General features: G+C 41.6%; 1 protein-coding gene across 4 annotated transcripts in view; it reads right to left on the bottom strand.

Moving 5' to 3' along the window:
- The window catches only part of LOC120950254 (segmentation protein cap'n'collar), a 45,513-nt gene that overhangs the window by 11,135 nt on the left and 8,583 nt on the right, over window positions 1–25,795 (bottom strand). For all 4 annotated transcript variants that reach the window (XM_040368153.2, XM_049607209.1, XM_040368151.2 and 1 more), the window contains 2 exons: window positions 8,734–8,840; window positions 8,169–8,636 (listed from right to left, as the gene is read on the bottom strand). In XM_040368153.2, the coding sequence (XP_040224087.2) occupies window positions 8,169–8,636; window positions 8,734–8,840 (575 nt within the window). The remainder of the gene's footprint in view (window positions 1–8,168; window positions 8,637–8,733; window positions 8,841–25,795) is intronic.

The raw sequence follows: 25,795 nt of genomic DNA on the forward strand, positions 1-25,795 counted from the left end.
CAACAGCAAGTTGTTGATTTATCGGTTGTAAAAATGAGGCTTGAACTACAACATTTACCATAACTCTCATTTGACAACTTCGCACGGAGAGACGGAGTACGTCAAACGCATCTTATAGCACACTTCTGTCATGCGATGATTTCGAACTGGACGAGACAAAGATTGGGCTTTTTTTTGGGGGTGGCAAAAACAGAAACGTCTGGGGAAGTAATCTTCCATTATGTGGTTTACAATTTTTTGCTCGCTCGTATTCGCTCTGCGTTGACTTCGTACAAACACACATACTTACAACAGAGCCGCGCGTCCGCGTAATGCGATGGTCAGCGAAGGAAGTCTTCAGATGATGGGATATTGAAGCAAAAAAAAAAACAACAGCTTCAGCAAAAAAAATCGACCACGAAATTGAAAGACAGGTCGCGTACGTACACAGCACAAGCCGGACATGACCGATGAAGGCGATCTTGCCCCTCTTGCTGGTGGTGAGTACAGAACTTTGAGGTAAGAATGAAGCAAAAAATAAAACAACATACGACAGACAAAATCCTCACACGACCGTAGAGGATGAGTAAAGGTCAAGACGGTTTTGGACGGGGCTGTTTGCTGGATCCAGAGATGAATGTAGCACATCCACGAGAACAATAATGCGTAGTCGCGTTTTAATGTTTTCTCGCATCCTTATGTGAGTGTGGATGGTACATAGTAGATGGTTTAAATAGAAGCAACCTTAATAATAGTGGCACGCGTTAGTTTTAGTGGATTTCTACACCACATCAGCTTTCCCAGGCACTGGCACCCAATCGGTCTACCGCTTGCAGTGTGTTGTACCTTCGTCCACGTGCTAGATCCATTAGCATGATCGCGCAGCAAGATGAAGAGCGGGGATCAACAACACTCCGAAAGCACTGAAAAACGAAAACAAATCTGGCTCAACCCTACACAACAACACACTGTGTTAACAGCGCACAAGACGAAAATCAACTAAAAGCCCTGCCAAACTCCCATCCCAAACAGCATCCAACACAACACACGGCATGGCGCAAGCTCGATTCGTTACCATGCCTACCCTTCCCGTTCTGTTCTGTTTCTCGCCCTCTCTTCCGCTCTCTTCGGTTGCCATTCTTTGGCTGCCTACACGCCTGCGTATGTATGTGTGTGTAGTTTGTCTTTTTTCTACATCAAAAAGGCACAAACGCTGCGATCAGATGCGCGATGGTGGTGGAAGCTACAAAGGTTCGTCGTGATGCCTGCCGCGCTGCTGCCGGCGCTGTAGACGATAAGTCAAATAATCGAACGCGGAAGGTTTCGCTCCTCACGCAATCTCGCGCGCTCCAAGCAGACGCTTTGCATATCGCGCAACGCGACGACGCTTGCAGCTGCTCTGTGGAGAGCCCATAGATATCGCTCCATCTCACTTCTTCCACGTTCACATCCTTTGCTGTGCGCGTATCGGGTTCGCTCCGCTTTATTGGGTGTGCGTTCGCTGTCTACCGTTGCGCACAAGTCTTGCGTTTCGGTAAGCCATCGCGCTCGAACACTTTGAACACGGGGTTTGGAACGTCCCGCGATCCACGCGGGCAATAGACGCGCGCAACACACATGCAGTGATGCTGGTCCACTTGATCGTGAACTTGACGTGTCCGCGCGGTGTGGTTGTTTTTGCTTATTTGCGCTGATTTGTAAGTACGTTTCAATTTCTTTTCCTTTTTTTGTGCGTGTGTCTTGTTGTGGCCGATAGTTGTAAACGTTTGTAGCAAAGTTCGATTTGTTTTTTTTTGTGTGTGTGTGCGTGTTTCTTCTTCAAATGAGACACAATTACAAAAAATAAACCCCCAAAACACTCACGCAAACAGACACATACACATCGCCACGCTTAAATATATTGGAAACGATTTGTTTTGTTTGCTTAATGGCTTGTTCTCGCCGGAATGCGTGTGTTTGGTACCGGAACGATTCAAAATTCGGTCGCACTCGTGATGGTTGAACTTTGCTTAGCATGGCGTTAAACGACGGCCGATCGTTCATCAATCCTTCAATCGCGATTGATGTTGTTGTGGGGGTCGTCAATAGGACACAGTGAGGTAAAAAAGTAATCACCGAATAATTGCCTCATTCTATCTGTACGACTAGCGCAAAAACAGTCGAGCAGTAAAGTTGTAGGCGAAACGTTTTTGTTTTACAATCTGACCGGAGGTAATTCAATAAACAAAACTACTTTTTATCAGTTTAGAGATAGAGAATCAGAGTATAATTTTGTTTTTCTGTTCGATTGCAATGTACCATTGAAATAAAAAAAAATGTATAGTTTGGAGCAAAATGTATTAATAATTATCGATTCGTACGGAAAATAATCGTATTTGAAATGCAGGTTTTGTTAAATTCAGTATACAGGTGAACCCCAAGATACGAATGTTTTTGGGACCGAAAAAATGTCCCAAAGCAAGGCTTATGTCGAAAAAGTCGTATTTTAAATAAGTGTCAATATAAAGTTTATAGCCGAACTTGAAGAGTTGAAATCTATGATAACGTACATTATACTGAACATAATGTTCAATATTGTATTAATGTTACCCCAAAAGTAATTTACGCGATATAAATTTTCAAGATTTGGTAGTCCGGGAAACTTTGTAAATGTACCTAACCTCCGGGAAACTTTGTAAATGTATGTAAGGTTATCAATGAGAAAAAAAAAATGCATCAATTTATTCAAGTGACATCTTCTAACTGTCTAAATCAAAATCGTCGTTCCTGCGAATTCTCGTAACTCGAGGGGGTCGAATCTTAAGCGTCGAAGGTAAAACTTTTTATCTCATCAGAATGGCACAACATTGTGAAATGCTCAGAAATGTTTTTTTTTTTTTGTGACTTCAACACAACTTGTACGCTAGAATTAATCGAATGGCAAAAAACCAAGAAAAGTGCAATTACAAAAATTAGCACGAAAATAAATCCTCCAGACAATGTTTTTTTTTATTCAGGAGGAACGGTCCAAGAAGACCGTATTGCTTAACTCAAGACGACTTATTGATGAACAAATTGCTCAAAAAACATCATCACTCCCTTATACAGCAACTGCCACTTTGCCCGGCAAGAGAGAGCAAGTGGTGTGTCTCGCCGATGGGACGCAAAGGATAACCGGCTTAAGAGAAATAACACTGATCGGGACCCGATAACCCAAGCAGGAAAACGTAAATAAATAACCAAATTCAAGTACTTTCGAAAACCGTGCCCATGTCCCGCACATAATTTCACTCCAAATTGTCCAAAGCCCAAGTTTGCAAGGGATTGTGTGGAAGTGTGGAAAGAAGGTTTTGCTGATGGACAGGAAAACAAGAATATACCGGGAAGAAATGCCGTGTCTCCGTACCCCGCATCAGCAACAACAGAAGTCAGTCGAGGGCACACAGAGCACCTTAACCTGCTGCTGCCTCCTTCTCCTAGGCTTGAGAGCATTTCTTTTCATAATGGGGGATAAAATAACACTGCTTGGCAAAAGGACACTAGCTCGCCCTTCTGCTGCGACACAACAACGTTGGACCGTCGACCAAAAGCATCCTTTTTTTGTTGTTGTTGTTTTGCTCTCCTCGCATCAGGGAGATTGTGTGCAGCGTAGAATAACACAAGCGAAGCTTCCAAGTCAACGTAAAAAGCTTGGAAGTTTACTTTAAAAACAACAACACTTGTGCCAGAGCCAGAGCGCAGCGCTCGTGGATTTACATGGTTCTCGCGGTCGAGCTTCTTCGGGCAAGTGCTTCTTCGCTCGTATCGGTGTGCTTCGAGTCGAGTCTCCTCCATTTTTGTTCAGGATGCGCATGAAGGAAGACGTGCGCTACGCTTCGCGCAAGAGAGAGAGAAGGAGAACATTTTTTCGACTGGAGCTGCTATTATCCGTTGGTGCTTCCCCTTTTTGTATGCCGTAATGTAGGGCATAGGCTGGAAGTCGTCCGGGTCTTTGAAAAAACAAAACAAAAGCCAAGCAATAATAGCGGCCTCGATCGATCCTTTTGCGTACTTGTGTGTACGTTTTGTTCTGCTCGATCGTTTTGCCTTCATTTTCGCTCCCTGGTTCTCTCCTTCTCTTGATCTCTCTCTCTCTCGTACGTTTCTTCCATTTTTCCTCGTCTTGCTGCTGTTGCTGTTGATCATCTCCTTCGATTCTCATTGGCCCTTTTTTGTACTGACACGGTGGTGATGTCCGACACGGAGAGCCCCCGCGTAGCCGCCGGCCAGCTTGTACCCTCCGCTCTCCGCAACCAGGCACTCTTACTTAATGCGTTTTTAAAATCAATCGAAATCATCTCTATTTTTTGTTATTCTTTTTGCCTTCGCTCCCGCCACTCCAGAGATCTGTGGCCGTGCTATTATTATTGCTATTTATTGTTCGGTACACTCATCCCATCCGCGTGGTGTCCGCGTTCTAGACCACTCGACAGGTTAGCCAGCCAGCGCGAGCGAGACTGGCGGCCTCCTCCTGTCCACACTGCCCTGCGATGCGATGGCCCGTCAGTCCACGTCCACGAGGTACGGCATTCCGTAATCACAGGGGAGGAAAAGCAAGTAAGAATTTCGAATTCTCGCAGCAACACACAGAACCCGACACAGGCGCTGGACTTTTCAGCCACGACGGTTATAATTATGGTGACGGAAACGTACAGAGTATTCTCTCGGCATACAAGTGCGCCAGCGCGATGAAGTATGTGGGCGCACGCGGGTTGAAGGAGGCAGGCAAAAAATGTTATCCTCCTTAAAATTCTTCTCTTTTCCCCCTCCCTACCAACGAAAATAAAAGGTGATCCTTCGTACAAACAGTGCCCCTTTTGTTCAAGTGCTGCTGCTGCTGGGTTCGCATGGTGCTGCTGTCAGTGGTGGCGGATAGGGGCCAGGGTTGGTTGGTAAGTTGCACTTTGCGACTGATGCTACCTAAGGCAACCTCAATACCTCGAAACGACAAAGGAAGAAGCGTAATGAACGGAAATTACGATTGCACCCAGTTTGGCATTACGTCGGTTTTGGTTTTGCGTATGGTTTTGATACTCTCATAGGGAGAAGAGCTAATGATATATCCCCATTTTTATATTGCGATTTTAAGAATGCAAAGTCAACCTTTTGATGAAGTTTTTAAATACATTTTAGCTCTTAAATTCGCATTTAACATAAGAACTGATGGGTTGAGATTCAACAACTGGTGCTCCCTGAACCAGTGGTCTCCAACATGTGGTCCGCGAGTCCACTTGTTAACAGACACGGTCCGCGAAACAATTTATTTTTGAACAAGAAAAACTGATCGTGCATTTTTCCTCCACAATCAAGATTAAATATTCAACAATCATGTCTAGAATACAGGGTTTACCTAGCCAATCGGGCGTCGTCAAAACGTTATCGGTCGCCGGAAATACTTTTTGGGGCGACGTAAACCCTCAATTGGGCACTGTCATTTCTATTCGGGCCTTGTGAAGTATGAATCGGGCAAAGTACAGAATGAACTACTATCCATTTATAAAACTTCTTTTTCTATTTTTCGTAACGTCCCCTACGCAGCCATGCTGGTCTATTGAAGGAACCCATAAACACCAGAACTAAAGATCGTTTTAAGCTTAATTCATAATGAAACGCAACACAAAAGACTTGATATGTTGAAAATAAATTATGCTTTTCGAAATGTAAATTTGGCCATTTTTCCAAAAAAGCTATACCGAATAGTAGTTCTAATGTGAAATTCCCATGCAATCATCAACAGGGAATTCAGTTTTTATTCTTGAAATACATTTTCTTTTTTTTGTACTATAATCTGATCGTTATTATATGAAAAAAAAAATATGTTCTACTTCATGAAGATAAGACAATTACCAGTTCTGATGGGCAAAAGTGTTAGCAGTCTAGACACTGAATCTCACACAATCAAGCTTTTGTAACATTAGTTAAAGAGAACAACCCCGGCAAGGATACGATAAAACAAATAAAACAAAAAGCTATGCATTCACAAACTGCGGCTTTCTCAGTGTAAGAATTTTGATCACAAGTGACAAATCCCGGTCCCAGACCCGTTAGAGTTGTCTTCCCTTGGCTGATGAACATGTTGGAGTATAAAATCAAAACCCACACCACATGAAATGGCATATTTATGCCTCCTAAAGACAACACAGCAGCAGCACCACCACGTCCCTAACCATGCAATTAACGCAGAGGGCAAGAAGGCAAACGGGATACTGCCACTGCCATCCACAACAACAGCACCACCTTCATCCGCATCGCCGCGGAGCAGAGTGAGTAATAAACTCAGCACCTCCAATCTCGTCGTAGCACCAGTAGCAAGTGGCAATAATTCATCCCAATTGTGCTTCCTTTTTCACACACCGAGCGATAATCGAATGAGCCATGGTTCTTCTTACTGGGGGCGAACGGGAACCACCGCACCAACCGGCCCGGGGGTTGTCCTTTTTTCCCATTTATTGTTTTATTGTGTTTCCCTCTTGCTTCCTATTCTGACGACTGTCACATGTCACACACCGCATGTGATGTGTGATCGCTCTTGCCAACAACCTGAGCCAAACGACAGGTACAAACTGTTCCGGTCCCTGGTACCGCCGTGGTTGTGTTGTAGCGTCGATTAAATCTTCGTACCTTTTCGACCGACTGAACAGCTCATATTCTGCGGTCCATTACCAAAACCCACCCACCATACCCCTGAGAATACCATCAAACGGCGATCGGCGTTCCAAGGAACGGGACCACAACAACCGCAGACAAGTGCAATACACCACTTCCACCCCGTTTCCCATCTTCCAATTTGTCGGCTTTTCTGCTCGGGGAAGCATTGAACATGTTCTACACATACACACACACACACTTACACACCCAGCAGTAGCACGCTGCACTCCGAGAGCTCTCTCCACCGCGGGATGTCTTCGGGACCGCCACAACAGGGAGATAACATTGCGGATAACATCCCTTTTTTCCGTGTATTTTTCTATTCTGCCGTGTTCTTTGCAAACGCCAAAGACGGTCAAAGAGATGGACGGGGGCAGAACAGAGGCTTGGCTGACCATTTGTCAGGGATTCTTAGTGGCAAATTAATGATTAATTGTAAACACGTCAAGGAGGCCGCATCATTTTTTTATGCATATAAAAGGATTACACTACCGACAGGCACACACTGGAGAGTTTTGAGGCCTTGCTGACTGTTTGCCATGGAGTGCCGCAAAGAAGAAAGTGTTTCCCCGTGGAAAGAAAGCACCGGGTGAATATGCACCAGAGACTTCGAGAGATCCTTTTGGACCAGGGCGGTGCATTTTAAACGGATAATTTATTACCTTTCTCCTCGGGGACACACTCTCTCGTTCTCCGACTCTCCCACCCCCGTGTTGTCGTCTAGCGATCCCACAGGTCTCGCCGTGCACAAATCCATCGATCATCGGCCCACCGCCGCTTGGCGGTGAAACCAAAACCAATCGATCAAATCGATCGCAGTCGCCCATCAAAATGTTGGTGAAGATCGGATCGGTAGCGATGCAAAGAATACACACATACACACACACACATTCAAAACCGATCAATAAGGCACGCTAAATATGCGATGATGATGGGCCGAGAACAGAAAAGGACTCCAGGGTGGGCACGATTTAAGGCAGCCCCGATGCGGGTCTGCCTACTTGCTGTGACCGTTCTGTAACGGAGAGCGTAATGATAAATATTTATCGCGCGATACTGCTGTCAACATCGATCGATCACACGAAGAGAAAGGAAGAGAAAGGAGGACAGGAGATACAAGATACAAATAGATTGTGGGATGCTTCTTCACGTTGCATTGTCCCGGAGCGAAAGAAAAGGTCACGTTAATGTGCGTTGCTAACATTGTGACAAGCTCTTGATACGATCATTATTACAAGAGCACAAGACAAATTGTTGAAGGATTCTTTGTATAGTGGCATGTAATCTACCGCCCTCTTCACTTCAAAAGCTCTAATTTCACTACAGAGCTGTCGAAAGCATAAATCTAGAATAAATAATCACAAAAAATAACCAAAAACAACAAACAACAAATGGTATTCTAACTATTTTTCTACGTCAAATTGCTCCAGTTTACTACAATTCCCTGGCTTTTTTTTATCCTTTCATTCATTCATAATGATCCTGATCCTCGTCCCCAGTCCCACTTACCCCCTCCTACTTACCTGATGATGGTGGTGGTGATGATGGTGATGGTGATGGTAACCAGCGCCACCGGTCGCCGTTTGTCGGAAGCTGCCCATGGCGCCATGGCCGTAGCCTTGCGTGTTCTGGCGCGTGTGTTGAAAGTGGGACGACGTTTGTATCATCATGTCGCAGAGCAGATCCTCTAGATCATCGGTCACCGGCTCGGCCTCGAAACCTTCGGCGTCGGACGACGTCGTGTTCGCTGCGGCTGCGGAATCGGTTTCCGTGTCGAGGATCTCGCCGGTATCTTCGCAGTTGCTGTTCTGATCGGCACTCGACGAGCCGGAAGCACGACTGCCACCACCGAGACAAATCTCGCCCACCGACACCTGCTGCAGCTCCTGTTCGATGCGCTTTACCTCGGCAATTTCCTGCTCCTCCTGGACTGGCGGTCCGGACAGATCGCTCTCACTGTCGTCAGGCTTGATTTCGGCAATGGTGTCAACCTGTGGAGTGCGTGGTGTGTGTGTGTACGGTACACGATGAGGGATGTCAGTCGATTGTGCTTTTTTGTAAACGTGTCTTCCTCGGGCCGATTCTTACCACTGTTTCGCCAAGGTCCGGTAGCGTTAGGCCTTCCTCCAGGAACAGATCCGCCAACGGTGGTGGCAAGCTGTTATCTATGTCCGAGCTGTTCAGCACGTACTCGCCTAGGATGGCACCGGGGAAATGGGGAGAGAATCGTTAGTGTAGAATCAATTATAATTGTTGCCGTGATCAGAGGTTAAAACAATTGCCCTATTCTCAGCCTACGCTTCTTGTGCTATTAGTGGTTTTCAATTGGTTTTGTTTCACAATACCTGCCAGTCGGTTGGCAAACGATGATAGTAGAAAAATGTTACTATTATTATTACAACAATTGTTTAGCGAAGTACATTTGGTAGTAATTTGTAAGTTTTTATATCATTTCTTTACTAAAAATTAAAACTCTTTAATAATTAAATACCTTTTAAGTATTTTCCGGATATCAATACACACTTCTATCCACTAACTTCAGTTTGATCAAAATCAATCAAATGACGATTAATATCAATAGTAGGAGAATGGTTGCCTATGTTGCAATGAAATTTGACCGACTTATTTCAATGAGGCCATTGGATATGGATCGATTAATAAGTGAACGATAGATACTCTATACGTTGGATGGATGAATCATCAAATTCTAGTAACGAACATTTGCTTCCTTTGATCCAGTTTTTCTTAACATAGAAACAAGAACATTTTATTCTTGTGATATGATATGATGTGTAAAACATCTAATTAATGCGCCACATGTATTGTTGATTGTCGTTTAAAGTTGTATTTTTTCTCCAATACTATCGAAAATGTAGTAAAAGTAGTAGCCCACGTTTGTTTCCAAATGTATGTTCTAAATTCAAATAATTTATCGTCAACTTGAACATCTTACAGTTACAAAACTACCAACTATTAAAATTTGTACTTTTCTGTCACATCGATATGGTGAATTACCAAAAAAATAGAAATATAAACAATATGAAATAATAATTCAATAACATAACACTAGAATTAAGCCAATTTTCATAGAATAATAAATTACAACAGATATTTTTACAAAAACATTTAGAATTATTTCACATCTTCCGTGAATAAGTCGGTGGTTCTGGTTGAAAAAGTTTGAGCCCGAAGCGCACACGTTTGATTAAAAAATATTGAAATTCTTCCATTTTCATCACGATTTCATCGACACAGTCCAGACCCGCTCTTCTTACCCTTCTGGAGCGCAATGAACGCATCTTTTTCCATCAACTTTAATTTCGTACGCCTGTTTTACTTCCCCCTTCAAGTAAGTGCGAGCCCCAAAGCTCCGCACGCTCGTGTGTGTGTGAGTTTGTACCTTTTTTGCTTTTCCATTTCGTGGTCAATCATCTATAGCCGAGGACGCACTATAACACATTTATGATGGAAATGTTTAACGACGACCGCACGACCGAACCGTGGAAACACTTCAATCAAGAAGGAACCGGGAAGGTGAACTGAACACATCCAAACCTTGAACATCACAACCTTTAGGCTTTGCTTGTGGTGGCCCAAACCGTGGCGAGAGAGAGAGAGAGGAGCGCCTTGAGCGAAGGAGACAACCTGAAGGGCAATCTGTCCGCGGGAATGCTATTAATTTCTTTCCTTATTGATTTTATCCATGAGATATCGGATGATTATTAGTTAACTTGTGGACGAAATATGTAATACACTTTTCTCCCGCAGCGGTTGGGCCGGCGGTGAGGAGGTGTTGCCCATTCCTGCATGTCGACACCCGACCTCGAGAAGGTCTGGCCGACCGTGGATAAGGAGGCAGGAGGAAGAGAACAGAAGCAACGGGAGGATATAAAGAGGGATGAAAGATATAGACATAGAAGGCATAGAGAAGAAGACGACGCATGACCGTCGCATGATCTCGATTTGTTCGAACGATTTGTCGAACCTGATCGATCGTTGCGTGAGAGAGTGAGGATGGGTTGGGGGGGGGGGGGGGGGATAGATCGAGGAAGAGGGCGCGCAGATACACCGGCGATCGGGCCAAAAGATTCGACATTTCTGTCGGCATTTCGTCTTTCAACTTCAACTTCCCCTGTCTGCAGCACTACTACCACCAGCAGCAGTGTGTTCTTTTGCTCTCTTTTTGATTCTTTCCTGAACCTTCAGCTACAGCCGCAATCGCACTACAGCAGACAACATCTGCGATGGAGACGCCGGGAATCGATGGACACACCAGGTGATGGACCACCACCATCTCTCGGCCAAGGGGTTCACCGCTCAAGGCAAGGAATTTGTTCTCCTTCGTGTGCGTTGCTGGAGGCCCCAATTTGTTACGCTTTTCCGCCACCCTGGGCAGCGAAAAGCGTAGCGACGATCATCTTCTTCCCCATTTGTTTGACCCTGCACGGTGGCGTGGCGTGGAGCTTTTGATTGGACCACGCGAAACGACATACACACCACCATCGCCGCCGATCGAAGAGGCAGCTGCATTTGTGTTTGTGCTGTTTGATATTTCGAGTGATTCCTGTCTTAAAAATATCTGAAGAATTCAGCTAGTTCCAGCAATGCTAGTAGTTCAGTTTAGGGGGAGTTCGGGAGTCGTTTTTTATCAAGCGCGTCCTTGATAAGAATGTGTCCATCAATTACCTCCAATCAAATTTAAGCTAATGTTAAGGAAATCTATATAAAAAACCTGATGATTGAATAAAAATGAAGGCAGGATTAACAGTCGAGACTCAAACTGTTCAATATTGGTTTAAACAAGCAAGGGATGTATTTTTTGTGCAAAATTGTTCAACAAAAATATAAAAGTATTATAAAAACATTATACGCACTATATAATAACAAAAACAAAATTTTGCAAAAAAGAACGATTTTATGTAAAATTAATAGGTTGAAGCTTTGTCTAAATCATGTTAATGGAAATATACACAGTTGCAACCAAAGTTAATCGAAAGCTTAGATATATTTCCGAACAACCACTGTCAAATATATTTCTTGTTATTTTTGGTTGTTCTTATTATTTAACGTAGCATTTCCAGAAATTAACACTTTATTGTGACCCGCCCAGGACATGTTTTGTTTGCCTGAAAATGTTTTATTATTGCTTGAGAAGAGTGTCATAAATCTTGAAGCGATCATAAACCCTGCGAAGTCATGTTTGCTTGTGGTGAGAAAACGTTGTAAGACTAATGGTTCTGGTCTTTAGTTTTATTCAGTTAATTTGACTCGATTTTATAACCCTGTCAGTAGAAAACTTTTAGGTTACGTTTGTTCATTCCTTCAGGTCAGGACAAACAGCTCCGGAGAGTTCAACGGTATGTCAGACAAGAAAATAACGAAAAAATAATTGCTCAGTTTTGTAATTCATTCTTCAAATGCTCGGGGATTGCAATCATTTTGCGTCATTCTGAGTCGGGGAGAATGTTTAAAATACATAGAGTAGTTTATGAGCACTACCAGTCGTAATTATTGATGCAGGATTTAGAAGTTAGCGAAGAAGAAAACCATTAAATTATATCGAATATGGCCTCCAGCACGTACTCTAAGAATTCAAAATATATACTTAGTTATGGCTCTTTACAGATCTGATTAAATCAGATTTAGGATTACGTTGAATCTCTTACTATGATTACTTTTAACTTTAATGGTAGACTAAGAGTTTCCTTTTTATGAGTTAACGATTGAAGATGAGATGAATATAACTAATATGTTTTACCAAATGCAATGAATAAATGAACAAATGTTTATCAGCGCCGTGCTGGAACATTAAAAGGTAAATTCAAGTATCGAAATCTCCTTGAACCTATTCGTTACTATGTACAGCGGAGCGCCGTTTATCCGAGCTGATCGGGAGTTGACGTCAGCCTGATCCTCAAATAACACGGATCCTTCCCAGCACGCAACATCACCTTTGTATCATCACCTGTCATTTCTCAACAGCACGGATAAACGGATAGCTAGATAACAGGTACCCGGGTATACCCGGCGCTCCACTGTATTTTAAAAGTTTTAACAGTTATTGAAATACAAGCCATAAAGAAAAATTTACATTTTTAAATGAGCAATACTTTATATTTTCCAGGTTGTTGTTGTTGATCTAATCTATTTGCGTACTAAATAATATAGAGCAGGCAGATAGATAAAAACATCAGCCGATGTACGATCGCGTTCTATAAAAGATTGCGAAATAAATAGAAACACTAGTCCAACATGTACGTTCCAACAAAATCTTGCACCATTTTGGCAATAATCTAACTTGGCACGATTGTGCGCTGCTGACGCTAATCCGGTAACGCAAAAGCAGACCACCAATCGAACGCGAGCTCAACCACCAAACCACCACTACCACACACATCAAAGAACAAAAAACGAGATGGCACCGACGGCGCGAACGTTAAAAACATAAGCACCAAAAATCTATATTTTCCAATTAGCTGAATCGTGCGCTTCTGCCGGTACTGGGTTGCCTGCGGCCGATTCTTCTTCCATTATGGCGCTGTGGTCGCGCAATACGGCGACGGCGAGGATCAACAATCTTTCCCAAGAGCAGCCCGGCAAAACAAACGCACCACAGACGGACGCGACGGCACGGCAGCAGCTCGTAGAGGGATTTTTTTTTAACACGATGGCGTGCTTTCCGCCGCTGTTTGTAGATAATTGTATATAAGCCGTTTTTCTTAAATCTTCCTCTAATTTTTGCTGTCTCTCTTTTACTCGCTTCCTACAAGGGGGGCTTGCATTTTTTGTGTGTTAGCAATCTCTTGTCTGGTCCGAGCTTTGTGTGTGTGTATCGTTCGTTTTCTCTTTTCCTCTTACGCCGCCACAACGTACGTGAATAAATGATCCTCGTTCATGATCGTGAGGCGCGCGCGTTTAGTCGTTTTGGAATATAGAAAAAAAATACGACTCGTTTCCAAACTCAGCTTGCACGTTGTTCTCTCTGAATGTGTGTGTGTGTGTGTGTGTGTGTGTGTGTGTGTGTGTGTGTGTGTGTGTGTGTGTGTGTGTGTGTGTGTGTGTGTGTGTGTGTGTGTGTGTGTGTGTGTGTGTGTGCCCGCTATATACAGAGAAACCCCGCGCTTCGCTTCGTACATAGAAATCAATTATGAAAAATAACCTTCAACTTCAAAACACACCAAAATGTTTTTAAATTAGTCTGCTTCTCTCATTCCCTCCTATTCCCTTGGGCGATTCTCCGCGTTCGTTCTTCTCGCGCTGCGTCCTCCGCTGTCCTTTTAAAAGTTATTGTTCTGTGGGGAGGTTTTTGATTTCCTTCTAACTATAACCTGCCGGTCTGATGTACGCCCGCCGTTCGGAAGGGGAGTTGATCCGTGCGGTAACAAAAATCTAACGATCTTTTTTTCCTCCTCCCGTTGCTAAAATCCTTACAATTTGCCTTGCGTTTGCGTCACGAAGGTTCTGCAAACCTTGCATTAAAATTGCCAAGTTCTGTACAATTACATGTCGTACAGTTCTTGTAGACTTTATCGAATAAGGTTTTTTTTCTTCTTCTTTTTCTACAACTCTGTCCGTTTAGAGCAAAAAATAATGCTTTGTTTGCACTCAAACACCACTTGGCCAAGCGCCGTGAGCGTACATATCCAGCCGGCAAGCTCGGACTGCTGAAGTACACTTGAGAGCGTCTCCCCACAAACCACAACACACCACAACTAGGCGCATGATTCCCACTTGCTTCCGAGTGTTTCCTTCCTGAAGCAGAGACTTCACCTTCTCTCTTCCTTTTACCCCAAACGCCTGCCTGCCTGTCTGTGTGAAACTATTATTCAACTGAAATTGGAGAATTGGGTTGCGATCAATTTTGGTAATCTTTTCATTAGAGCGCGCGTAGCAGAGTTTCATTTTCCATCGAGCGCCTCCACGTGTAGCGCCGGTCGCTTGGCCCCAGGGAGAGAGAGAGACGAAATGGATATGGAATGTGGCCCCAACGAAAGTAAAATTCGACAGACTTCTGTCGGTTAATGAAATAGGCAATAAAAAGTTAACATCGTTGGTTTCGATTATTGGCAATTTGTGTGAAGGTGAGATGAGCATGCTCGTGTCATCGATACCCCGGGAGACCGACGGGGTGTGTGGTAAAAAGACAAATGGGTTGCAATATTCTACGAAGCATTTGAATGAAGCATTTTTCCTCAGATTATCGTTCCATTACGGTCTATATGTATTATTTCATTTTAGAATAATGTTGATCGTTTTGTCTTATAATAACACGTATTTTAAATATATCGTTCTGGACCAACGAAGCTTATGATTAATTTAATAACAGATAAATACATTAAATTAGAAACAAATTCAAACAATTTGCAACGGTTGAAGATTTATGGTCAAAGCTGCCAAGAAACCACTTCAATATTCTGCGACGCCATTTTGTGCAGAACATTAAATTCACTGTGAGAGGGGTTTTTACACCGAGCCAATCAAAATTCTAGCCCTGATTTATTTTTTGTTGCAAAATATTCATAAGCAGTGCGCGGAGCTGTAGTAGTGAGTTCTGCCAAAGCGCTACACACGAAGCAATCGTGGCTGTGCCAGAAAAATATGACTAATGGTTCCGTGATCCCCTCCTCTTAGCTACGACAGTTCAATAAAAGCTGGGGAATCTTCGTGTGGGATTTGAATAAGGAAAAGTTGATTAATGATCACAGCCAAACGGCAGCAATATACATGAAGAGAGACAGACAGATTGAGCAGGATAGATACGCAGCCAATGTCCAGGGAGGAGGACGTGAGGCGGGAACGAGAAAAGGACCTTTTTCTCACTGATAAATTTTTTTCCATTATATTTTTAATATTGAAAATAAATGAGAAGCCATCGCCCAAGCACCGAAACATAATTAATGAAGCCAGGACACCACTCTCTTTTCCACGCTACTCGCATCAATAAAGCGCAGCAGCTAGCGTCGTCTGTGAAGATTTCCTTTCAATCGTGCGCCCTTTTTCCCTCTTTCTCGGTTGCATTCTTCTAATAAATAATACCTCCATTTTCCTCTAGGGAATAGAGATGTTGCACCGAACAACAATGTATTTAAAATGTGTGGAAAAATGGCTACGCTATGGCCACTTTGAACCAGCTGCCACAGGGAAACAGAAAGAGAGAGAGAGCGACGGCAATCTCTGGCATCCCTGGATGCACTTAATACAGTTATTGTAAAGGAAAACGTGACCGTGATTAGGCTGTTTCGATGGCTTTAGAATGCACACACAATTTTTGAAACCTTTCGGAAGCTTTTCATTCAATACTGTATAGAATATTTTACTCTGAACAGAACTTTACCTTTTTTGACACAATGCTGTGAAAATGTCGTATCATTCAATAGTATATAGGTCCTTCGAAAATTGGACCAATTGTGTTCTTTTAACTTAAAATGGTTTCTAGAATCAAATTTTACAATTCAATTAAAAGTGAAGACTATTTTCTGCTGGTTTTGTGATATAACCCCATAATATTCCAAGCGAAAATGATAATATTGATATGATATTCAAAAGAAACATAAACTGAAAGTAATTCAAAACACTGATTATATGAAAAGCGTACATATTAAATTACTATAGTACATTGGTAGACATTATGCTCTACAAATTAATGGATGAGAATAAACATCAATTAATTAATTTCTAGACAGTTTTTGCAAGAACATTGGAAATGAAGATTGCAAGTAATGCTACAGATTCTTTTTTTCTCGAAAAAAACGCCCAGATTGTCCATCTTGATAGTTATTTTTAATTAGATCATTAGATTTTAGATTTTTAGATTAGATTTTTTTTTAATTTCTTAAAATTGCGTTCTGGCCGTATCTTTTGACTTATGATCTTCTAAAAAGTTCAATTTAATTTGTAGAGTATAAATTCAAAGTAAACAGTATACTAACAATATTTTAAAGTAGCAGCATTTAATAGATGAGACAGAAAGCAGCTTTGAAAGCCGATTCTTGGTACTAAATTTCTTAAAATCAGCATTCATGTCTAATCAGTACTCCGGTAGTTTTTTTTTAGCAATGGTATAACGTTTTAAGAAGATAATTCAGAAATTAATACTAGAAGTTGCTTGCAGGAATTCAATTGATAATTTGACGACTTGTGCTACTAAATATACTGAACACGTTAATTTTCCTTCACATTTTAATTTTTTATCTTAGTATACCAAGAAAGTGCGTAAGTCCAAGAACAACCGGCAAAAACATCGATTGATATTAGTCTAATGATGGATATAATACTAAAAGATAAATTTCATAAAAAAACGATAAAAAACATTGTAGCTGCAATAAACTTAATGAGAAATAGTTAACGTTATTACAGTTATTGTTAAATGTGTGATACTAATTGTATCGAAAGTAGTTTTCCATGTAAGAAAAAAATATAGAAATTGGTAGCGCAAATCCAGCAATGATGATAGTTTTTCTCGCATTCTTTATCGAAACGCTATTTGTGTTCAACAAATTTATGAAACAGCGATATGTTTCGAATTGATGTCGGCTAGAAATTCCAATGAATATGCATTATCAGAGATTAGGTACATCTTTTTGTAGTTCAAAACTTTTTTGTAGTTTTGCAATCCCTTTTTGCAGTATCAATCATGCTTTCTTCATACAACGAATATTTTTCAAAAACAGTTTAAGATCATTTCAATCCCAATATGGCAAGTCAACATCCAGATCAACAAGATTTACTCCAGATACCTAATATGTTTTTTAATGTATTAGTACATACAATAACACATACCTTGTAATAATGGTTGGCTGATGTATAACGCGAATGATACTGATATTGAGCTGCAGAACAGCAGTTATACGTTGAATCATACATTAAAAAGCACACTATTATATCCGTAACACTGACACAGTATTGTTGCTAACAGTGGATACAGCACTAATTGCGTTTGGTATAATATTTTCACCTTTGCTTTTATGTGAGTTGACTAGCAGTTATTCACCTGATTCAATATCATATAATCAAAACATGTGCTATCTGTTTCATTTCCGCTCTTACATATAACAATTCTTTACAGACTAAACACCCACTTTTGGATAATACAACTATTTCAACATGTCACAACACTTTGTTTTCCGTGCGTGGAAATTTGCTTCAGAACATGTAGTTAAACCTTCAATTGCGTTGTTAGATAAATAACTTCAAAGCAACTTCATACACTCAAAAACTTCATACACCTCCAAACACACAGACCCGTGCCCAAATCTTCTGCACAACAAACACGGGCGTAAATTGCGTTGATATAAACATTCAAACTAAGCACTCATTTTCATCATATTGTATCGAAACCATGCACGCGTGCATCGCAGAAAAGGTGCACCAAAATGCTGCATCAGCGAAAAAATTGCACCACTCTCAGGCGACAAGATGCGCCATCTTTACCAGGCTCACGAAACGGCTTACAGAAAAAGGAAGTAACGACTAGAACACGGCGGGCCAGCAGGCACACACAGCACAGAGAGCGCGCACCAAACAACAAACCACACAATATAAATCACCATGTAATAATGACTCAAGGAAAAATGTTCTGCACAAAGATGACCCCATCATGAGTGTGCCTAACAATGCGGGACAGAGGGAAGAAAGAGAGAGTGAGAGAAGCAGAGAGAACGAGATAGAGAAGGAGCGAAGGCAGAAGGCGACGGCGGAGACGCTCTGATTATGGTAGTGTGTTCGCCAGGAACAAGAAAAATAGGCATCAAATATAAAGGAGAGAAAAACCTGCTGCTGCCCTCTACCAACACAGGCTCGTGTCGATCGTCGTGTCTCATTCGCCGTGCACACCAGAATCCAATCCGTCGTCTTCGTGTGTGTGTGTGTGTGTGAGTGTGTCGATGCGAGCTTATGTGGTGAGCGGTATTACAATAGGCCAATACATATTATCTGGCCACAGCACAAAGCCCAAGAGAGCATGGAGCAAACTAACTAACCTAAGCATCGCTTTATGTGCCGACTGTGACATTCATGTTTACATACGCATACTACAACAGCACAGAAGATGCTCTGCCGGTGTATGTGTGAAAGCGAGTAGTCTTTTTTCATGTCATGTGTAATATGTCGCTAATACATATTATTCTCCCACCCCAAAGGCAAAAGTTTCAACATTCTTAGTGTAGAACCATCGACCAGCATAGCATTACTAACGCCCCATGGTGGTTTCCCCGCTCGCTTGCAGATTAATTGACACAAAAAGGGCCGCCAAAGAATGTATTTATGTTCCTCATACGACAATAACGAAAACTACCCACTTGTCCGACATTTATCATACGTGAAAAAGGTAAATAAAGCACCGACATCATCTCCGCCGCGCGGCAACCAACGTAATGGGGATGTCGTAGCGTAACGCAGCACCGACTAGCGACAGCCATGCTGTTCCACACATTATCGCGCAGCGCAGCGCGCAAAGCCATGTTTGTTCGCCACCAAACGCGCACACGGAAGAGAAGGCGTGGCTTGTCCGAAGGTTTTCGATGTGGCTGTGTGCGTGTTTGGTATGTGTGCTGCGCATACTTCGCATGGTTTGCCCTTTACTATGTCGTTTCTTTTTTATTCCCCCATTCGTTATTGTGTATATTTACACAAAATGCTCGCCACACAACACACACACAAACACACATACGGGCATTATATGCCATTATTTCCTTACATTTTTCCCTTTATTCGTTTTGATATTCTCTCGGCGCGCTGTTTTACACTAAACGACTGCAAACGCTATCAAAATCGATCGGCACACACGATTGCCACAATCCTATCCCAAAGGAGTTGGAAATGAAAACACAGAGCAGCGAAAGAATACCCCGAACGGAGCGTGTTTAATTCGTCCGATTGAAAGCGGCATGCTGCTGTTGTTGTTATGAGCCCCGACGACTATTTGGCTCCCCGAACCAGCATTCCAGTGGTGACGGCGGCGGCGGCGACGGCGGAGTCGGCGGCAGCAACCGACTCCACGACAAATATCGCGGCTCATAATTTTTATAATGGAAAATAATCCACGGGGGTGAATTTTTGTGTTTTTTTTTTCGATTTGTTAATATGGGACTTGAGCCGGTCCGGTCCGTGTGTTGTCGACGGGGTTGTTCTTCGTAACGAATCGTAGTCGTAATCATTCATTACCATCTTTTTAAATGATCCCACAATACGAAATGGACTCTAATGAAGTTCGTATTATTCGACTGCTGACATGTGGATGTTCCCGCAGTCTGCGGCGGTTAAACGAAGAAACCGAATAGGAACTGCAGAAAAGCTTCATTGTGATGGCACGAAAACTTATAGACCCATTTTAATTCCACAGTTCTTAAAAACACAATTAAATATATTTTATTTGTGTAAAAAAGTTCAATTAAGAGCTTGATTTACATATAACACTCATAAAACATTGCTGTCCATTTTCCTTTACACCTGTTCTGCACAGGCACCCCTGAATAGACCAATTCATACAGATTGGATAAAAGTAACTACCAACAATGGCACACGTTCTCTAGTATCATAATTAGGTTTATGCTTTTCCCGAGTGCAGCACGATACTATGTAAACAGTGTGGGCAATATTGCTGCGGAGAGCATGATTTAGAGCCACTTCGGACAAGTGGTCGACACTACACAGATGGACTCGGACGAACGAACACTCTTCATTCATTGAAAGCGTTCGGTGCGTTTGAAAGTAGCAGATCATCAAAATTTTCTGCTGTACAACCGTGACGAAGGTAAAAAAAAAGTATCTGTCATCTTAATCTTACATTTGAGATTCTACCTAGAGAAGGTAGCATTTATACAGAACTATCGTTCGTTTGATGAGGAAAGATTCGTATAATCACATAATTAAATTATTTAATCAAGCGATACATATTAATTACCTTTCAGTTGGACTTGCGGCTTGGATAAAGATCGATGTTTTTCACCGAAAATAGTAGCAATCGGAACAGTGATTCGGTTTGAGATATCATGTTATTTATGTTATTATAGAATTTTAACATATTTTGCTCAATTCTTTACTATTCTCCATATAAAACATAGAATGTGCTACGATATGAATCATTTAGACAAACATATATGCTTAACTTAGTCACGATGATTTTTCACATTTTCAAAAACCAAACCCACGGAACTTTACGTTGAATGAAATTGTTTAACCACTTGATTGTAAGTGATCATATCGATTTGTAAAACCCTGTCGCATGATAGCTATTGAAATAATACTCATTTCAAATAATGAAAAGAACTTAGTTTGTAGTAACTTTCGTAGAGAGAAATTGATTTAAATTTGTTTCGATACGCGCAATTAGAATAAATTTAGGATCTTTTGTAGAATGACAATTTAATGGAACCATATCGAATTATTCGTGGCTAATCGTTGTAAAGTTAAAAATAATTGATTGTAAGGAATATGGTGTGATACAAAAAAAAAAGGAATAAACCTTGGATGTGCACAACAAAGGTGAAATCATCAAGATCGTACATTGTTGTTGAAAAATAATGTTCTTAAAACAATTTCTTTTTGAATTTCTATTTCAAGGGCACTCTCATTGATGAAAGTGAGTGCTATGATATAAGCTTGAAATATTTGCTTTACAAATGGAATTGCCTAATTTTTTACTAGTCGCAGTCATAGGCTACATTACGCTTCTTCTATGCCGTAAGGGATATATCCTAAAAGATCCAGCCATTTCCAATCCTTTAACAATAAAATAACAAAAAATCTAAATTAAAATCTCCCATTTCACCTGATACGGCTCTGAATAAAAGCATCTTTTAAACGTCTGTATTCATAAGTGTTTGTGTTTTTTGCAACCGCAAATGAGGAACATAATTTATCTCTGAAATGATCGAAATTATTAAATGAACATAAACATATAAAAGCAGGGTATAGCTAGCACATACCAATCTCACTCTAGAGAATATGACTCGTCTCTTTGTTCTAAGCATTCTACCAAACGCAATAAAATAATAAGACAACGCAACGAAAATGTTTGATAATAAGTGTGTCTAATGGTGCCTAAATAGAGGCATAAAACTTCAAATAAAAATGTTTAATAAAATGGTTATGCCCTAAAGTATTTTGTTAATGTTCTTTTAATGACCTAAGACTAAACAATGCATATAAAATATGATAATTATACAATAGGTATAAACTCCCTCGTACCAAATGGTTAAACTTTGTACAGTTTTTGTGGTTTTTGTTTCGCAAAAGGTGGTACTATCACTCTGCGAAAGATTCCGCACAAGTACCGCCCCAAAACGTATGTGAAATACATCACACATTTGCCATGTAGAGACATGCGCAGTAGCGTGGAATGTAATTTTACGATGTAGTATGATTTTCGCCTTCCGCTATATATGCTCTTCATGATATTAGCGCATTTCCTTCCTTCCAATGGGCTGACGAGCCGTCGTTGCCGATTTCCAACACTCCACTCCTGGTGTATGTGTGTGTTTTGTATGTATTTGTTTTCCTTTCCACGATAACCATAATTTATCAATGTCTTTGAAAAAAAAAACTTTTTCTTTTTTCCCTGCTTTGATTAATCAAAATACCAATCTCCTAGATTGGGCTTTTATCTGTCAAAAGCAGGCAATTCCATGCCACGGAAGCACACAATGGATGGGCACCGCTTTGTGGCAACAAAGTAGTATACAACATGAGAGAGGACGCCCACAAAATGATAAATTAGTATGACAAAAACGTAGCAAAATGTTTTATAAACACATTTGTTTATAGTACATTTACAGTGTGAGATAAGTTTACGAAATCGTAAATCAGTTGGATTTCACACCGGATTAAAAATTGTCGTAAATTAACGAATACAGTACATATGTTGCAGTGCAGTGTATAAGAAATCAAGAATCATTTTCGATGACTCAGGACCTAATGATAACAGCAAACGTCGGTAGCCGAAGCTAAAATTCATCACAACAAACGGTGACAGACAATGTCGCATGTTTTATAGTTCCGATGGATGTTTAAACTAAAGATCACGGGATCATCATGATCATTGTGAACAAACAACTGTTGAGCAAATGAAACAAACGAATTTGTTTTGGAGTCGCCCACAGTAAATTTAATTCTATTTTAAGGAATGCATGTCATAATTTGCATTCGATTGAAGAATCAATTACACACAATTACAACCGAAAATAGAGCGATTTGAGTTGAAATCATCATTGTAACAAGAACATCATAAATGGATGTCCGTTATCAAAACACAATTGCATACCATTTACCAATAGAATTTGAATATGATAGATTTATTGAATAACAATCTTGAATTTTATATCTCTTAATTTGCTTCAGAAGTCTTACCTTTCCTTTTAATTGTATATCAATATAATACAGTATGAAACATAGTAACAAGAAACAAAGCCGCGAGTGAAAAAAAACAATACTATACGAAGGTTATTCACTAAAGTAAAAGTACACTTCCTGCGGAAATGGAAGAGGTTGTAGCCTTTCCGCTTCCTTGGAATCCGTCTTCATTTATATTTCTCCCGTCTCTCCATCGGAGGGGTAGGTAGGAGAATTCGGAGATGAAACTTGAAAAATGACTATCCTAGTAATGCATCGCCATACTCCGCCGACCCTTCGCAAGCAAACACATCTAGAAAGATCCTTAACGAACACGGGCAAACCACTACCCAGCCAACATGGGCAGCTTGAAGCACAATGTTTGGTTAGAATAAGTAGTAGTACCACTGCAGCAGTTCTCCACTTTTCTGCCATAACCTCACCAGCAGCAGCGGGTCTTCTTTACCCTCGTCGGTTTCCACGCCACTGCCAGAGGAGGAGGAGCATGTCCTTTTACTGATTGATGATACCGCGAAACAAAGCAATGCCTTTTCCACCATTGCTACCCAAGCGGAATTTCCTCGACTCGACTTCACCGCGTTTCCGCTTCGGTCGCGTTCCGTTGTTCGCGTATAATGGCCCGCGAGATGATACATTTAATAAAACTCGCATGCCATTTCCCTTCTTCCTCTAGCATTGGTGCACACACACTCACGCGCACGCAACTACTTTTCTCTTGTTGGGCTTTATTAAGCCACTACACGAATGCCTTTCGCACATACCGGGGGGACGTATGCAGCGCTTTTTGCATGACAAGTTCATGGAATACAAAGTAATGCACGATTAGACAAGTTTCTACGTCAACATCTGTAACGAATAATTTATGATTCTGTTGTGTTTTGCAATACCTTTCAACTCCAACTTTCAATAACCAGTTCAATAATAGTTCAATAACCAGGAAGTATTCAGTTATAGGTCACAACGCAAATATTTACTGACGATTGGTAATAATTCGTATTTATCTTTCAGTCATCTGTACTTTATAGCATTACGATTAAAATAAGCTTAAATATCCTAAAGAGTGTCTAGCATTTCATGGCTTTATGACTATTTTACGTGTATGTTTGTGAAATAAGTGATATACTAAATTTGTTCGAAAAACAATCAAAAGCATCAAATTCCCAACAACGTGGTAACAATATGAAAACCGAAAAATTTCATACAATTTATGAGAATAACTCAAATTTTACGAAACCGATCCATTTTTTCATCAACTGATTATTAGTTTTGATTGAAATTACTATCGATTTAAAATGAAATAAGTAAATCCATAGCATACAATCAACAACATCGCATGCTATTTAAAACCATTTTTCGAATCTTTGAATCATTTTGCCAAACTGCTATTGACTTTTCAATTCCCATAGCACCAGAACATGCTCTCCACGGTGTGGTGTGCACGAAAGTAACGAGCACAAAACTCATTTTTTAACTAAGCACCACATGGTTGGCGACGGTTTGGATCGTCGATCTTCATCGTCGTCGTCGTATCCACACACCACCGCGCGTCTGTACCATACACACCGCCAGTGTGGTGGTAGGGCAACGGAGCTGAGGGTAAAAAAGCCTTCTCTACCATAACCATCCATTGCGCCGTAGCGTTTCGGAACGAACAGCCCGTCCGTTCGTCCGTCCGTCCGTACGACACACGGTGCTCTGTGCGGCCGTCCCGGGAGAAGAACGGAATGAAAAATGAACGTGAAATGAACTTGCAGTTTTCACCGAAAAATAATGGAAAGCCGAATTATATATCTCCTTTATTGCTGCTGCTCCATATACACGGCCAGCATATACGAGGCCTATTGGGACGCGGCCGCAGCGGCGGCCCGTATCCAAAAGGACGCGCGCGGAGCACATACGGTCCCTGGGTCGGCGTACGTGTGTGCGTGTATGTGTGTATTAGTAACGACTAAACGCGACACCCTAGGGCCCCGGTGGGCTTCCTTCGCTTAATATGGCCGCTGATACTGACACGGTTGTCGGTCTCCAACACCGCCACCACCACCACCACCACCAGCAGGCCAGCAGCGCCACGCACCGTCGCCGACGCCGTGCACAACAACGCAAAGTTTGACAGACTGATGACGATGGGTGTACACAATTCAGCGGCAATCAACGATCCCTTTATTCGAGAACCATCGTCGCTCCCCGGCGCGTTTTCTCGTTTGCGCTTTATTTTCTTTATCGCGCATTTTTCCTCCCTTTGCCGGACGCACACACACACACACACACACTCGTTGTGGTGGTCACTCCCCGCCACGGGTGGAGCTGGTGGAACCAATGGAACCACATCAAATAATATCATGTTGCTCCCACAATGACAGCTCGCAGGGCGTTACAGGAAGCGGGACAGGGGGGTTGAAAGTAGAAGGGTGTTTTCGCCACGGAATTGGAAAACTGCTGGAAGCCAACCACAAGCCGGGGGCTTTTGGTGGCGTGCGCCGTCAGACATTAAGCCAGAGCGGGGCTTTCTGGTTTTGTGCTTTTATGTATCGTTTCTATGAGTACTGCATTCTACACTGCCGTGAATAGTATTAAGATCATTTGATTTTACAAATAAAAAAGCCAACGCATAATGGACGCAACCACGATAAATTTTCTTTTTTAATCACATTACGGCATGAGTAGATGATTGAGCATAATGTTGGCTAAGAAAAATGTATATGCTTCTTACAAATGTAACAAAGTACTTCACTAATAATTCTTCTCGAACAAGATCATAAAAGCATCACAATTTAAAGTCTCAACGTATGGCCAAATCCCG

This window comes from Anopheles coluzzii, chromosome 2 (assembly GCF_943734685.1).
Source record: "Anopheles coluzzii chromosome 2, AcolN3, whole genome shotgun sequence".
Classification (NCBI taxonomy): Eukaryota; Metazoa; Arthropoda; class Insecta; order Diptera; family Culicidae; genus Anopheles; species Anopheles coluzzii.